Source organism: Jaculus jaculus, chromosome 9 (genome assembly GCF_020740685.1).
Source record: "Jaculus jaculus isolate mJacJac1 chromosome 9, mJacJac1.mat.Y.cur, whole genome shotgun sequence".
In the NCBI taxonomy this organism is placed as follows: Eukaryota; Metazoa; Chordata; class Mammalia; order Rodentia; family Dipodidae; genus Jaculus; species Jaculus jaculus.
Window position 1 is genome coordinate 73147762 of NC_059110.1, and position 17057 is coordinate 73164818.

The 17057-nt window shown below is 39.8% G+C and overlaps 1 protein-coding gene across 1 annotated transcript in view; it reads right to left on the reverse strand.

The window, feature by feature from the left end:
- Tnks (tankyrase) overlaps positions 1–17057 on the reverse strand; it is a 194778-nt gene that overhangs the window by 9332 nt on the left and 168389 nt on the right. Inside the window, exons 21-26 of the mRNA XM_004666930.2 lie at positions 12706–12826; positions 11529–11626; positions 9531–9605; positions 8355–8460; positions 5904–6090; positions 56–212 (exon numbers count right to left, since the gene is read on the reverse strand). Coding sequence (XP_004666987.1) covers positions 56–212; positions 5904–6090; positions 8355–8460; positions 9531–9605; positions 11529–11626; positions 12706–12826 — 744 coding nt within the window. The remainder of the gene's footprint in view (positions 1–55; positions 213–5903; positions 6091–8354; positions 8461–9530; positions 9606–11528; positions 11627–12705; positions 12827–17057) is intronic.

Below are 17057 nucleotides of genomic sequence, written 5' to 3' on the forward strand. Positions count from 1 at the left end.
ATATTCTGTATGCATTTTTGGAAACTTAGCTATGCTTATTTGAAGAGTAACATACCTGTTCTCCTCTGTAGATAACATATTCCGCATATGCCAGCCCATTAACACTTGGTCTGCCAATAACTGAGTGATGTCCTGGAGGGGCATGGGCCATTTTCATGGTGCTGAATTGCAGAAAGGATTTTCCAAGTGTCACTCTACAGAAAAGCATTTGTCTAAAGAAAAGAGGGAAACAGTACTTTGAAGGAAGCTCAAGTGTTACTTAAGTACAACTCTTAGGGTTGTTGGCTTGTTTTAAAAGAAAAACAAATTCATACCAGACATTCTAATTTAAATATCATTTACAAGTTTCTGTGTAAGAACAGGATAGGTTTAGATACACTGATTTGACTAACAAGACCAGAATCAACAGTTACACTAGCAGTTTAAGGTAGTTTAGGTGTAGGAAAACTGAACTGGGGTGTAAATGCTAGCTAACGTAGAGAACAGGACCTGGGGACTTCCGCATAAGATGGCGGCGTACATACCACGCCAAAGCAGCCTGGGGGCGGGGGGGGGGGGAGACCAAAAAGACTCAGCAAAATACACACTTTTACTAAAAAGTGAGGTGTATAGGAAATTGAAGCGGCAGCGGAGAAGTAGAAGAGATCCAGAGCATCCAGAGCCCGTACAGGCCAGCAAAAGCGGCTCCAGCTGCTCCGCCAACTGCGGCAGCTGCAGTGCAACAGAAAGCGGCCAGACTCCGCTCCAGCTGCAGGAAAAGCCAGGTACAGGAGCATCCCCTCACACCGGCGCTCTGCAACTCAGGAAACATGAAGGGAGAGCGGCAGAGAGCAACGGAGGAGGAGACCATGAGGTGGAAGAACACATGGAACAGAAGACAACCAGAGCAGCCGAGGCTCCCTCCCCTCCCCCACCGCCTGAGCCCAGCTGCAATGAACAGAGCAGCCGTCCCGGGACCCAGACACGCAAACTTGAGCCAACAGCAGGACCCATGCAGGAGCGGAGCTCGGCAGCAACATCACTGGCTCTGGCACCGGTAACAGCGACCCCAGCAGCAGCAGCTCCAGTCGCGGCAGCAACAGCACACCCAGCAGCAGCAACCCAGGAGCGGCAGCAGATCCCGCAGCAGCAGCTTCAGTGGCAGCAGCGGCAGTGGAAACAGCAGCAGCAGCTTCAGCAGCAGTGGTGGCTCCAGCAGTGGCAGCTCCAGCAGCAGCAGAGGCAGCAGCAGCGGTGGGCCCAGCAGCAGCAGCTTTAGCTGCAGCAGTTCCAGCAGCAGGGGTGCTGATCTGCAGGGCCACACTTGCCAGGCTCGGTTTGCCCCACAGGAAATGCCAGTGCCCAGATCCAGAAATCAGAACAGCAGCCCGACGACCCAGGCAGCAACTTGACTGAGACCAAAATCATCCAAGGTAACTGGGATTGCACCAGGGAAGGGTCTCCCTTGGTCACAAGCTGACTTGGATCCCTCAACAGACCAGAAATCTTAACCTCTTTGTTGATAGAGGATCTGGTCGTTATAATAACTACTCTTGCATACATACTTGGGGCTGATTTTGATTGAATGTGTACAGTGTTTAGTTAAATTTTAGAATCTACCTGTATTTTATTCCACTCAGCCTGCTTGAATACTCCCATAGCAGGGAAACTCAACCCCTAGGAACATCTTTGTATATACTCTCAGAGTCTTAAGAGCCACACCTAATACCTTAAGCTCCTAACCTGAAGATATATAACATCAAATCATGGATACAGCTAAGAATACCCAGCTAGCTAGAAAATCCAAGCATTAACTTAATCCAAGATGCAAAAATATATACATTATAACTAAAGAAACACTAAAAAGCAAGACGATATAAATCCACCTAAAAGTATTAATGGATCAGAAATGTCCTCCAGTGAGAACGAGTTAGAGGAAATGCCTGAGAAAGAGTTCAAAAGAATGATTATAAATATGTTCAAAGAGGTCAAAGAACAAATCAAAAGAATCAAAGAGGAAATCAAAGAGGAAATCAAAGGAATCAAAGAAGATACAGGACACCAATTTCATGAAATAAAGAAGGCAATACAAGACATAAATAAGGAAACAGAAATAATAAAGAAAAACCAGTCAGAATTACTAGCAATGAAGAACACAGTTAATGAAATAAAAAACTCTGTAGGAAATCTCACCAATAGGATGGATGAGGGAGAGGACAGAATATCTAAGCTAGAAGACCAGGTGGCAGATCTAATACAGTCCAACAAAGAGAAAGACAAACTTATAGAAAAGTATGAGTGGGAATTTCAAGATATTTGGGACACTATGAAAAGAACAAATATTAGAATTCAGGGCATAGTAGAAGGAGAAGAATTCCACTCCAAAGGCATAGTAGGCGTCTTCAACAAAATCACAGAAGAAAATTTCCCCCAAATTGGGAAAGAGGTGCCAATGCAGATACAGGAAGCCTTTAGAACCCCAGCCAGACAAAACCCGGAAAGAACCTTTCCTCACCATATTATAATCAAACTTCCAAACACACACACCAAAGAAAAAATATTGAAAGCAGTTAGAGAGAAAAATCAAGTTACCTACAAAAGCAAGCCCATCAGGATTATGGCAGATTATTCAACACAAACTTTTAAAGCCAGAAGGGCTTGGAGTGATATATTCCAAGTTCTGAAAGATAACAACTGTCAACCAAGGTTACTTTATCCTGCAAAGTTATCCATTCAAATAGACAGAGCAATAGGACATTCCATGACAAAAGCAGGTTAAAGGAGTATCTGAAGATAAAATCAGCTCTACAGAAAATACTTGATAGAATCCTCCATGCTGAAGAAAAGGAAAAGCACACATATAAGGAACCAAGAAAAAACAAGCAATACTCAAATACTAGTTAACAGAAGAGAGCACAGGTAGAACTGGAACCACAAAAAAAAAAAAAAAAAAAGGCAAACATAAATACACACCTTTCAATAATATCTCTTAGTATCAACGGCCTCAATGCCCCAACCAAAAGACATAGGTTTGCAGACTGGGTTAAAAAGCAGGACCCTACAATTTGTTGTCTCGAAGAAACTCACCTTTCTACAAAGGATAGACATTATCTTAGGGTGAAAGGTTGGAAGACGGTGTTTCAAGCAAATGGGCCTAGAAAACAAGCAGGGGTTGCTATCCTAATATCGGACACGGTAGACTTTAGTCCAATGTTAGTCAAGAAAGATAAGGAAGGTCACTTTATAATGATTAAGGGCACACTCCAACAGGAGGACATTACAATCCTAAACATATATGCACCTAACATGGGGGCTCCCAAATTCGTCAAACAAACACTATTAGAACTAAGGTCACAGATAACACCAAACACAGTGGTGGTGGGTGACTTTAACACCCCACTCTCATCAATTGATAGGTCATCCCGGGAAAAAATAAACAGAGAGGCATCTGGACTAAATGAGGTCATAGAAGGAATGGACTTAACAGATATATACAGGACATTTCATCCAAAGGCTGCAGAATATACATTCTTTTCAGCAGCACATGGAACATTCTCTAAAATAGACCACATATTAGGACACAAAGCAAATCTTAACAAATTCAGGAAAATTGAAATAATTCCTTGCATTCTATGTGACCACAATGGAATTAAACTACAAATCAGTAGCAAGAAAGGCTATAGAGCATACACAAAATCATGGAAACTCAGCAATACACTACTAAATGATGAATGGGTCAATGAAGAAATCAAGAAGGAAATCAAAAAATTTATAGAGTCAAACGATAATGAGAACATAACATACCAAAATCTGGGACACAATAAAGGCAGTTCTAAGAGGTAAATTTATAGCCTTAAGTGCCTATATTAAGAAATTAGAAAGGTCTCAAGTAAACGACCTAATGCTTCACCTTAAAGCCTTGGAAAAAGAAGAACAAGGCAAACAATCAGTAGATGGGAAGAAATAATAAAGATTAGGACAGAAATTAATGAAATAGAAACAAACAAACAAAAAAAAAATCCAAAGAATTAATGAAACAAAGAGTTGGCTCTTTGAAAGGATAAACAAGATTGATAAACCCTTAGCAAATCTGACCAAAAGAAAGAGAGAAGAGACACAAATTAATAAAATCAGAGATGAACAAGGTAACATCACAACAGATTCCAGAGAAATTCAAAAAATCATAGGGAAATACTATAAAAGCATATACTCCACAAAGTATGAAAATCTGAAAGAAATGGATGATTTCCCTGATTTCTATGACCTACCTAAATTAAATCATAATGAGATTAATCATTTAAATAGACCTATAACAAACATGGAGATCCGAACAGTTATCAATAATCTCCCAACTAAAAAAAGCCCAGGCCTGGATGGATTCACTGCTGAATTTCACCAGACCTTTAAGGAAGAGCTAACACCATTGCTTCTTAAGCTTTTACAGGAAATAGAAAAAGAAGGGATTCTACCAAACTCCTTCTATGAGGCCAGCATCACCCTGATACCAAAACCAGGCAAAGATAGAACAAAAAAAGAAAATTACAGACCAATCTCCCTCATGAACATAGATGCAAAAATTCTCAACAAAATATTGGCAAACAGATTACAAGAATATATCAAAAAGATCATTCACCCAGAACAAGTAGGGTTTATCCTAGAGATGCAGGGATGGTTCAATATATGCAAATCTATAAATGTAACACATTATATAAATGGACTGTGTCTGCCAATGAAGTACTTACTGACCACACTTCTGCTTTAGGTTTTCTTCTAGGAAATCCTGCTGAAGAATGAGTGTGGCTGATTTTACCTAATGCTCACTAACCCTTACTTAAGTTCTTTTATCACTTGTTTAGGTTATTTTGGCTCTGAACGAGTTGAATTTTCGTATACTACAGGTCCTGAAGTATTTTCATGTTTTAAACCACAGAGTTCTGAATAGAAAGGTACTTCCTTCTGCATATATAGCATACATCTTAGAACTGTTACGGACTGGGCCATTTTTTGTTTGTTTCTTTTCTTTTAAAAAAAATTTTTTTTGGTTTATTTTTATTTATTTGAGAGCGACAGACAGAGAAAGAGGCAGAGAGAGACAGCGCGTGCGCACCAGGACTTTCAGCCACTACAGACCAATTCCAGATGAGTGTGCCCCCTTGTGTATCTGGCTAACATAGGTCCCGGGGAATTGAGCCTCGAACCGGGGTCCTTAGGCTTCACAAGCAAGCACTTAACCGCTGAGCCATCTCTCTTAGCCCGTTTATTTTCTTTAAATAGACAACTGCAGATAAATATAGTTATATAGAACATTATGGTTCCATTTCTTAAAGGTTTTAATCAAGTCATAAAGTATTTTAAGAACTTCACTTTCTAAAAGCCATGCATCTGTGTCATGTAAAAAGATCTATAATTTTTTTAATATTTTATCCCACTGGTAGGGAAAGAAATGCTATTTTTTCCTGAAGTCAGAAGTAAGCATAGCATCAGCTTCTCAATCATAAAATTCTGTTTAAAAGGCTGATATTCATTTGTCATTAATTCCAAAGCAGGCAGCTGTACCTTCCAAGAATCATACAACCACCTTAAAAACAAGACAGTATCACTAGCACAGCAGTGATGCAAATGACAGTCTTGTCTCCCCATTTCCAGCTCTGTGCTGACATGATGAAAGCCACAGGCTCTTTGTTCCACAGAAATCACCCTCAGCCTGTTCTAGCTCTGAGTGAAGCACAGCTGAAGCCCAGACCAGAGGGTATCATGACAACCCATGGCTAGCAGACACACCTCTGTGGTTTTCACCACTGCAATTAGCACTGCGGCCATCACTTTAATTAGGGCAGAGGTTGACCTGCAACTTCCAGAGAAGCTGGGAAATCAATCTGGTTAGTTGAGGGTGGCCACCATTGCACTATAAGCAGGATGCTTACCTGTGGCATATGTAACATGATCTGTCTTTGTGTGTGGGACAGCCTGTTCCTCCTCCGATCCCATAGACATACTGGTTGCTTTTTGAGGAGTTTTCTGCAAAGTAAATTCCGGCTCCAAACATTCCTCCTATGTATGCATGTCGCTCATCAAACCCTTTATGAATAATGGCATTAATGAAAGGTGAACCTAAAAATATACATGTGGAAATATTAGTTTTTGAACACTCTTCTAGAATCTTAACTAGCTGCAAATATTTTCCCCAAGCAGGTTAATATTAAGCAATGCATAAATGAAAAAGTTGATTTTCTAAGATGATTCATTATACATTAACTATTATAATGGACTATACTCCTATAAGTGAATGATAGTGTTTGTCAGGCAAGTATATTACAGATTTTCTAAATGCCATGCACAATATAATGTGGTTAAAAAAGCATAGATTACATGCAATCTTATATGTGACGAACTAAGGCAACCATACTAAATTAAGCCAGGCGTGGTGGCGCACCTTTAATCCAAGCATTTGGGAGGCAGAGGTAGGAGGATCGCCAAGAGTTTGAGGACACCCTGAGACTACATAGTGAATTCCAGGTCAGCCTGAGCCAGAGTGAGACCCTACCTTGAAATAATGACACAAAGAAATTTGAGGAAAAATGGTTGAACCTGGAACAGATCATTCTCAGTGAACTTACCCAATCATAGAAAACAAACAAACAAACAAACAAAAAAACCTGCCACACAATCTCACTCATCTACAGCACCTAACCTGAATATACCCAAGATACCTTACACACCCAGCAAGTATCTCATGGACTAGACACTAGGAGGGATGTGGAGGGATGGGAGGGCATCGAAGGGGTGGGAAACACTAATCTAGACCCAAAGGGCAATGGTACCATAAAATTCTACTTCCTGAAAGGCAGACCAAATGGCTGAACCTTCACCAGGCCCTTACAGGAAACACCTGAACCACAAGACACTGGAGAGGGTAGGATCAAGTCTAACCTAAATCCTCTACATCTTCCCTCCCTTCCTCTCCCCTCTAACTCCTATATATTACTTACCCTTTTTCCTCATTTTCTTAGGGGGCACTGACTGTAACTACCAGTACCAGCATGGGGCTATCACCCACAATGAGCTTTTGATCAGAGAAACCTACAAGGTTTTCTAAAAGAATGACAGATTTCTGTCAGAGTACTTGATGACCCACCAAAGGTTAGTGGTAAGACCCTATTGCTGAAGACTCCATACGCAACTGACACGTAAAATGGAATGACATGGCTGGAAGTCAGGAGAGAGTCAGTCCCCAGACAGTCAGAGTGTCTAGTGCCAGAAGGTGCTACATGGGGGTAATGACCAATATCTGTCCAAGCAACTCATGGTCCAACCTACTTAGCAGCAAATAACCTGGTGTGATGCCCACATAAGTGCAATAGTGGCACACAGCTATTGTGGGGAACCAACTGCTCTTGATTTGGCTAACTGATCCCCTCAGTGGTACAAGACCCATAGCTGGAGCTGGGAAACAAGTCAGAACAATATCCAAACATAAGACCACTCTCCAATATCAAGCTACCATCAATCATGGGCTACAAGAGGGCCTACACCTATTAAACTCTTTATAAAAAAAGCAAGGGCTATCTCATTTGTCCTGGTGCTAACTTACTCTCCATTGGAGAATCTGTTTCTCTTTTTCAGATAGATGCAGATCCTAAGGAGAGAGCCACCCCATCATACCTCAAAAGGGCCCTGGCAGAAACCAAGGAAAATTGGCGAAACAAGCAAGGGTGCTGTTTTCCAGATGAACCGGATACCAGCACAAAGGGGAAGGAGACCAACACAGAGAAAAATCAACGCCTACCAAATCAGAGAGCCAGGGCCCCAGAGGATCCCAACACCTCATCACTGAAGCAGACCAAAATTGAACCCAACATGGCTCAGGGAAATTTTGCGGAAGAGGGGGTGGAAAGAATGTCAGAGCCACATGTTGGGTCATGATATATAGAGACATTTATCGTACCAATAACTGTGGGCTAATTCCACAATGCACGACCCATATACCTCAACAAGAAGGGGCCAATGGGGAGGGGTAGGTCACGGATGAGCCTATACAAACTGCCTGTACTTGCAGAATAGAAAACTAACTTAAAAAAAAAAAAAAAAAGAAGGTTGATGCAAAAAAAAAAAAAAAAGAAAGAAAGAAAAAGAAAAGAAAAAATTAAAGGTGGTTCAACTTGCAGTAAGTTCAGAAACAATTCTGGAAAAATTATTTTCACTGCACATGCTTCGAAAAGCTTATGCCAACACGTAACACATTAGAGAGCCAGTTATTAATTATTTGGAAGAGAAACCATGAAAGCAAGCCATTAACATCTTCTTCTGGCCAACTCGGCTTTCCCCTTCCTAATCTTGCAGAAAGCACAGAACACCTGGTGCGAGGGCACACTCACCATGGAACAGCATGCGTTCGTTGTGATGGTTGTGGTTCTCCTCAGACACCTCTTTCTGTCTGTGACAGAATCGCTCCCTCAACTTTTTGTTGACAACCTTTTGAATCTTTTAAAGGATAGAGAAGAGTGAAGAAGTTGTCAGCAAAATGTACATTTCTGATTTAAAATAGATGGGGATCAGCTTTGTTTTATTTCATGAACACATTATTTTAAAATTGATAAAGTAACCATGCCAGTGGAATTCAGTTAACAGCAACTTTTAGCGACATACTTTCTATAGTTCTTGTTATTCTTTATTTTTAAAAAAGAACTTCCTGGGTTATTTTGATATGTAGTAGCATAATTTCCACAGGATAACTAAAAGGGTTAAATGAATTCTCAACAAACTTGATTCATTTTCATGAGACTTGCTCTGAGAACAGCATGTAACAATCACTTATTTTCGTTCATTTTTTGTGGGGGATGTGTGTATAAGAGTATGTGTGTGGTGTGGTATATGCATGTGTATGCAAAATTGTGCGCTTTATGCAATGTCAAGACCAGAGGAGAACATCCTCTGTCCTCTTATCGGTCATTTGTATATTTGAGATGCGCTCTCTACCTTGACCCAGACTTGCTATCTGTGGACCTCAGTAATTCTCTCTGGATTCTGTTTTCCACAAATTAGGATCATAAATGTTTGTGGCCAAGGTCAGCTTTTTACGTGAGAGTGGAAGTTGGTGGTGTCCTGCCCAAGAGATGCTCATGTGTAAGCTGCAAGTGCTATTTACCACGGAGCCATCTTGCCAGCCAACAGTCATCTATTCTACACTGAGATGAAGAGCTTCACATGTACACATCATCACTGATTTATGAAGATTAACAATCCAGATGTCTACATAAGGAAAAATAATACTTTCAGCTTGGTTCCACATCTGTGGTGCATACCAGCACCACGAGCACCAGTGACTCCGACCTAGCCTGTTTGGAGCGTTGGTGTTTTCAGGTGAAATATGGTCTTTCCAGACTACAGGTTATAACACAGTGTAGAAAATGACACTGATTTCATGATAACAGATGATTATCTTTGACAATATGAAAATATAACTTCCTATAAGGTTTTTTTTTCACTATCTAGATTTGGTTCAAGAGCAAGCCTTGTAATCCAAGTTTTGCCATGAAAGTTTTCAAACTTACTCGGATGACATTGTATCTGTTGAAGATGCCCCCAGCATTCCCACCATCTCTATGTTCTCGAATAGTACTCTGCATCTAAAGAACAGGATGACATAATTAATTGCAGGAAAGTGCAGAAGTCTATAGCCATTCTTTTTGCTGTTTACAATGTATTTCAATGCCATCTGATTTCACTGGATAAATTTACAACTCCTATAAACAGTTAAATACATACTGACCAACAAATTTAATAAACAAGTATTTTGGTGCAAGAATAGTTATACATAAATGAATGCATTTTATTTTCAAAGTTTTACAAGATTTTTTGTAAACATTAATGGGGAAACAAAGAAAAATATCATGTTAAGTAACCTATAATTACTGCTTTATGTTATTGAGAATGAGAAGCAACTCTGAATAGGTAAAACTAAAATTCACATTCAATGAATACTACATTCAACCAATATTAAAAATAAATACTTATTTAAAAAAACACTAAATTTTTGTTGCATAGATAAACTATTCCATTTTATGTCAATAGTCCTTGTTTGGAGGGGAAGAGGAAGAGAGAGAGAGAGAAAGAGAGAGAGAGAGAGCGAGGGAGGGAGGGAGAGGGGGAGAGAGAGGAGATACATATGCCTGAATCAGGGGAAGTTGTATATTGCACAGTTAAATAGAATAGCTTTCCTTGTACACTGCTAATTCTTTTCCTACTTTCTAAATTAAAAATAATAATTATGGGCTGGAGAGATGGCGCAGCGGTTAAGTGCTTGCCTGTGAAGCCTAAGGACCCCGGTTCGAGGCTCGGTTCCCCAGGTCCCATGTTAGCCAGATGCACAAGGGGGCGCACGCGTCTGGAGTTCGTTTGCAGAGGCTGGAAGCCCTGGCGCGCCCATTCCCTCTCTCTCCCTCTATCTGTCTTTCTCTCTGTGTCTGTCGCTCTCAGATAAATAAATAAAAAAAATTTTTAAAAAATAATAATTATAAAAATAGTTATTATGAAGAAAATATTTTAAAGCTTTAAATTTCTTGGCTGTGGGAAGAGTACTTATCTAGCATGTGCAAGGCCCTGGATTGAATGAATACCAGTCTTACTCAATAAGCCCAAGACTTCTCACCAGACTTCTCATAGCATTCACTCATGTGGTGAACTCTGGGAGGCTATCACCACAGATCAGATGTACTGCCTGGAGAGTTGGGCAATAAGGCATTAGAAGACACAGCAACAAACTGGAACACAGCTGTGGATTAATGATCTTGAGCTCCCTAATACAGTGTCTTAGCATTTGAATGGAAATAATGTGCATTAATTAAAAAATAAAAATAAACCCCCAAACTGTTACAACAGATATACCTTTTCCTGCATGATTTGCATAATAATGGAATTAGACAACAAACATAACAATGGAACTAATTCCATTGTGGTAGGGCAAAAGGAACAAGCCATCAGTGGAGTGGGGATTTCTATGCTGTCTTTCTATGCCACTGGAGCACCTTCTATGTTGTCCTTCAACAGGAGGTTCATATAAATAACCTTATTATAGTAGGTGAAATAACTGTGTCTGGAGAAATGAAATGTGAGAAAGAATTATGTAGTCAACTTCAGAAGCATATGTGAAAATTAGGTATACTGAGTATAGAAACCTATCTTACATTGCATGGAAAATGATGATTAATAAAAAATATTAGAAGATATTTCTATGAGATACAGTTCTCACCCCCCTATCCATCTTCAGCAGCATTCTAATATAAGAAAATATTTCCAATATGATCCTTACTTGCATGAGTTTCAAGGAAATCTCCAGATTTTTAAAAAGACAGATCTAGTTTACATATTGCACACTCTCCCTTATGAGGTGAAAGCAATATATAAGTGTTGGTCTACAATCATATTTTGGTTTTGGCAATATTCTCATGGTGGTTAAGTGAGGCTGAGTAATAGACAAGTGACCATGGCACAGCGTAAGATGACTCTGTATCTCCCAGCAAGTTTTTATAGGATATTCTGATATGCATTACCTCTTCCTCTACTGACTGATATTCTTTGTCTTCTGGAGCAAGATCTAGCAAGATAGTTCCCTGATTTACACAGTGAAAAGTCAAGTAAGGGTTCGTTCCTGGAGGAGAGAAATGAACATGTAAAGAACGTTCCGCACTATACTATATACATACATACAGCAGCGCCATATATGCCACTCAATTCCGGGAAAACTCAAGTCACCAGAAATTGCCATTTTGGTATAACCATAAAATATTTTCAAACATAGGTTATATTAAACAAGTAGAGCAAAGGCAAAAGAAGAAATAATAAAGTGTTGGGGATGTATTTTTATCTATGATTGCAGAGCTCCTTTTACACAGCAGAGCTCAATAATAGTTGTTGAACTGATCTGAGTCATGAGCATACTTGAAGATATGTCTGACGTGAAAGAGAAGTATACTCTGAAATTACAATGTAGCCATGTCTGAAATATAAGAACTGTCTTCTAAAAACTGAAGTAGGTTGAAGCAGTCACTTACATACATTATATTTATGGGTTTGCTAATAAAATACACATAAACACCACTTGTGTTCAAAACCACAACTTTTTGTTCATGTCACTGCTTAAAGTTTATTTCTGTAGAACATTAATCTGAGCTGCTTTCACTTTGCTCACTTTCCTATACTGCAAGTGCTCCTATTAAAACAGAGAGATGACAAACATGGAAGATAAAGAGGCTTAAAACAACAAAGGACAACAGATAAAGATGGCTGATGGTCCTCAGGGAAGGAGAAACATTCAAGATGAGGTAAGAAACAAAGGCCAGATTATGAAAAGCCAGGTTCAAGTCTGCTTTTATCCTAACAGCAGCAGGACTACACTGTGGGTTTTAAGCCTGAGATGGTGGGTTTAAATATTCGCTTTGGATGGTCCTCTGGTGACTTGTAATGGAGGAACTGGAGGAAGGCAAATGTTCCAGATGTCCAGGAGGGGGAATGATAATGGGGTAGGTGAAAGCAGTGGGAAAAGATAGAAGTATAAAGGTTCCAGAGAAAATTCAGGATATAACATATAGGAAGAATGGTTGAAATTTTCTCAGCTCATCAGAGTGCAATAGCAATAACCAAGACAAGGAAGACAGAGGTAAGTGTAACATGACTTGCATGGGCTTTAGTGTCAGATTGACCAAACTCAAATCCCAGTCCTGACAGTACCTTGTTGTCCACCTAAAAGTCTTTCGACTCCTTTGATTAATTTGTGGCGATGTCCATATGCATTGATCCCTATTTCTTTCAACTCTTCATGACCCATATCAGCCAATACATCTAGTGTAATCTGAAACAAACAATAATTAGTTGCTAAATTTCTTTTAAAAAATTTTTAAATAATTTTTTAGAGAGAACAGAGAGAGAGAGGGAGAGAAAGAGAGAGAGAGAGAGAGAGAGAGAAAATTGGCATGCCAGGGCCTCACCACTGTAATCGAACTCCAGATGCTTGTGCCACCAAGTGGGCATATGTGATCTTGCACTTGCCTCACCTTTGTGCATCTGGCTAACGTGGGATTTGGAGAGTAGAACGTGAGTCCTTAGGCTTTGCAGGCAAGAGTCTTACCCACTAAACCATCTCTCTAGCCTTTCTTGCCCCCCCCCCCCCCGAGGTAGGGTCTCATACTAGCCCAGGCTAACCTCGAGCTCATTCTGTCCCAGGCTGGTCTCACTGTGATCCTCCTACCTGTGCCTCCCAACTGCTAAGATTAAAGGCATGTCCCAGCATGCCTAGTGAGTTGCTAAAGCTTCAGCAGTTCCTTAAGAACATAAAAGCTCTTCCATTTGTCTATAATGCTATGATTACCACAGAAATTTTAAAAACTCTTGAAATATTCCCTTAATTTCCTTTTAGTCCATGGAGAATTAAAAATGAAGATGGTATTATATGAATACAAAATAATATTGCCACATTTCTCCTTGACCGTGTAGTTCTACCATCTTCTGCTTGCCTCAAGACAGAGGGATCAGTAGCTTGAAAATGGGGGAAATCCCTAATCTCAGTATCAGCAGCTAGTAGAAATGAATGGCCCAGGAAAGGGAAAAAGTGTTTGAAATATTTAAAAACAATGTGGCAAAAGTAAGCAGTTTATGGTAAGCAGACTTTAGGTAAAAATAAGGAAATAAGGGGCTGGAGACATGGCTTAGTGGTTAAGGCTTAAGCCAAAGCATCCAGGTTCAATTCCCCAGGACCCATGTAAGCCAAATGCACAAGGGGATGAATGCATCTGGAGTTTGTTTGCAGTGGCTGGAGGCCCTGGTGTGCCCATTCTCTTTCTTTCTCACCCTCTTAAATAAATAAATAAATAAAATATATACATTTTAAAAATAAGGAAATATGCATGTAATAAATACTCAAAGGAGCTGGAAAGATAACTCAGGTTTTGCCAGCCTGGATTCAATTCCCAAGCCATCTATGTAAACCAGATACAAAAAGTGATGTAAGCACACACAAATAAATATTCAAGATGGGAATAAGCTGCCTTAGACAGCAGTGAGATTGAGATATGAAGTGTTTAGGTAGAATACAGATTCCATCTAAGAAATTTCAATTTAAACTAGAAAAGAGTCTCAGTACTCTCATGAAGTCTCAGGTTTAACAAACCCTGCTACAATTTTATTTTCATATACAATAGTGGATATTAATTTTTACTTTTCCTCCCTGTAGATGGAGATAGTTTCTCAATATTCTCAAATACCTTTTGTGGACAATATTAAGTGTCACGCTACTGCCACCCAATGGCAGTGTGGTGAATGAGCAGAATGAAATCTAGTGGTAGTCACACAGCCAGAAGGCAGAGCTTGGATTTCCTCAGCCTAGGAGAGCCTGTGACAATCCTAATACTAGTCCTTAAACTGAGCCTTTAGTTTTCTCTTTTTTTTTTTTGGGGGGGGGGGTGAACTGAGAAATCCTTTTATATTCTTTTTCTAAAAAAAACCCCACAAAACCTAATTGTAGTTTTCTACTTTTACAGTTGCATACATCCCTTATAAAAATGACAAAATTAGGCCAGGTGCTCAAACTTGTCAGAATAAAATATTATTTAGTAGTCTGATCATCTTGGTGCAAAGAAAAGCGCACGTGCTGCTCATGTTGAAGTAATTCACTACACTGCTGTCTGGCAGCCACTGAGGACCTAACTGTTCACTGCACAAAACGGTCAATTCACTTCCAATCACCAAAAGGCAGTTTGCAGCAGAGCTTTTCCTTTTTTGTATTATTTATTTGTGTGTGAGAGAGAATGAATATGAATATAAATAAGTGCATCAGAGCCTCTTGCCATTGGAAATGAACTAATGAACTCCAGATACAAGCACCACTTGTTTGGGTACTGGGGAACTAAACCCTGGTCATCAGACTTTACAAGCAATCACCTTTAACTGCTGAGCCATCTCTCTATCTCTCAGTAGAGCTTTTATAAAGCAACACTTCTGCAGTACAATCTTAGAAACTTTTAGCTAAATGTAATTTTAACTTAATTTTTGAGCCATGCTATTGATATATACTTTTTCTAAATATTATAAATTTCAGTTTAAATAAGGTTGACTTAAAAAAAACAGGACATTGGGCTGGAGAGATGGGTTAGTGGTTAAGCGCTTGCCTGTGAAGCCTGAGGACCCCAGTTCGAGGCTTGACTCCCCAGGACCCACGTTAGCCAGATGCACAAGGGGGAGCACACGTCTGGAGTTCATTTGCAGTGGCTAGAGGCCCTGGTGCGCCCATTCATTCCCTCTCACTCTATCTATCTGCCTCTTTCTCTCTCTGTCACTCTCAAATTTAAAAAAAAAACAACAAAAAAAAAAAAAAAAAAAAACAGGACATCATATGTATGTGATAATTTTAGCTCACACAACTCCAACTTTTCTGAGTTACTGCAGGTAGTGCATAGCTTAATGAAGCAGGAATTATGTGAAGTGGGTCATGGAGCAGAGTGCTCTAATGGTCCTGACAAGACTAAGCCATGCCCATCCCTCCATCAAAGAAACTTTGACAGACAGTTCTACACTTAGTTTAGGAAGCAGAGTTGAAGGTCTCCTATCTGATGTGGCAAACAATTTTGAAAATGGCTCCTGGAGGTCCTTAGCTTCTAGCTTTTACGTCAGCTAGATCTTCTGACTAATTTCTAACAATACAGCAGAGTGATGGGATATTACTTCAAAATATTTTTATTTATTTGCACATGTGTATACATGTAGCATGAACCAGAGTCTCTTGCTACTGGAAACACATACCAAGCACATGTGCTACTTTGTGTATGTGGCTTTACATGGGGGCCAGGGAATCAAAAGTGAGCCAACAGGCTTTGCAAGCAAGCGCCTTTAACTGCTGAGCCATCTCCCCAGTCCTGGGATGTTACTTTTTATACTAGAGATTGCAGCTTCTTGCTTGGGCCTCACTCTGTGGACTGCTTCCCTGGGAGAAGCTGATTGGCTAAGAGCTTCCATGATTCCACATACTTTTATTAACACCCTTGGGCAATTCCCTCCCCTGGAATTTGTGCTTGCCTTGTAACTAACTGGCTAACTGACTTCTAACCAGGAAAATATCATCATGGTGATGTCCACTGCTGCCTGGACAAAGGAACACATTAGAGTGGGCTCACCCACATGGTAAGGAACTGAGGCCTTCAGCCTAACAGGTGGGAAGAAAATCCCACACTAATGATGTGAACTTGGAAGGGGATCTTTCACCAGCTGCAGCTTTTGAATGAGACAGCAGCTGGTTAATATCTTGAATGCAGTTTTGTAAAAGCCCTTGAAGCAAAAGACAAATTGAAGCTACACCTAGACTCCCTATTTCACAAACTGTATACTGTTTTAATAGGTAGGTTTCTGCTAAGAGGTCAGTCAGCAATATACAATTCATAAGGTCCCATTGAGAAGAGGCTCATAGGTGAGGATGAGTTTGGAAGCGGCTCTCTACTTTTACATGGTATGACTGTAGACTTGGACGACTTTGGGCTAACAAACTAAGCCATGCTTGTATTAACCCATAGGAAAAAATGGTGGCTAGAATTTTAAACTTAAGTCATGAAGTTTCAGAGTAATTTCTGTTAAACAGTTGATAACCAATGTATCTTTTTCATATTGACATTTATCCAAATGATGTTAATAGTTACATAAAAAGAATACATATGAAAATAAGTGGCCAAAGATAAAAGAAAACACTTAGCAAGTGTACTGAAGGACAAGGGGTATCAAAAGATAACATTTGGAATCTGAAAACAAGAATAGACTTGTAATTGAACATAGATATATATGTATTTTATATATATAATTAGCTATTGGAAATTAATGATTAGAGGAGCTTACTTAAAAATATATATTATGGAGCCACAGAGATGGTTTAGCAGTTAAGGCACTTGCCTGCAAGCCTAAGGATCAATGTTTGACTTTCCAGATTCCAGGTTAGCCAGATGTACAAAGGCGAGGCAAGTGCAAGGTTGTACATGCCCGCTAGGTGGCACAAACATATGGAGTTCAACTGCAATGGGTTGAGACCCTGAAGTGCCAATTCTCTC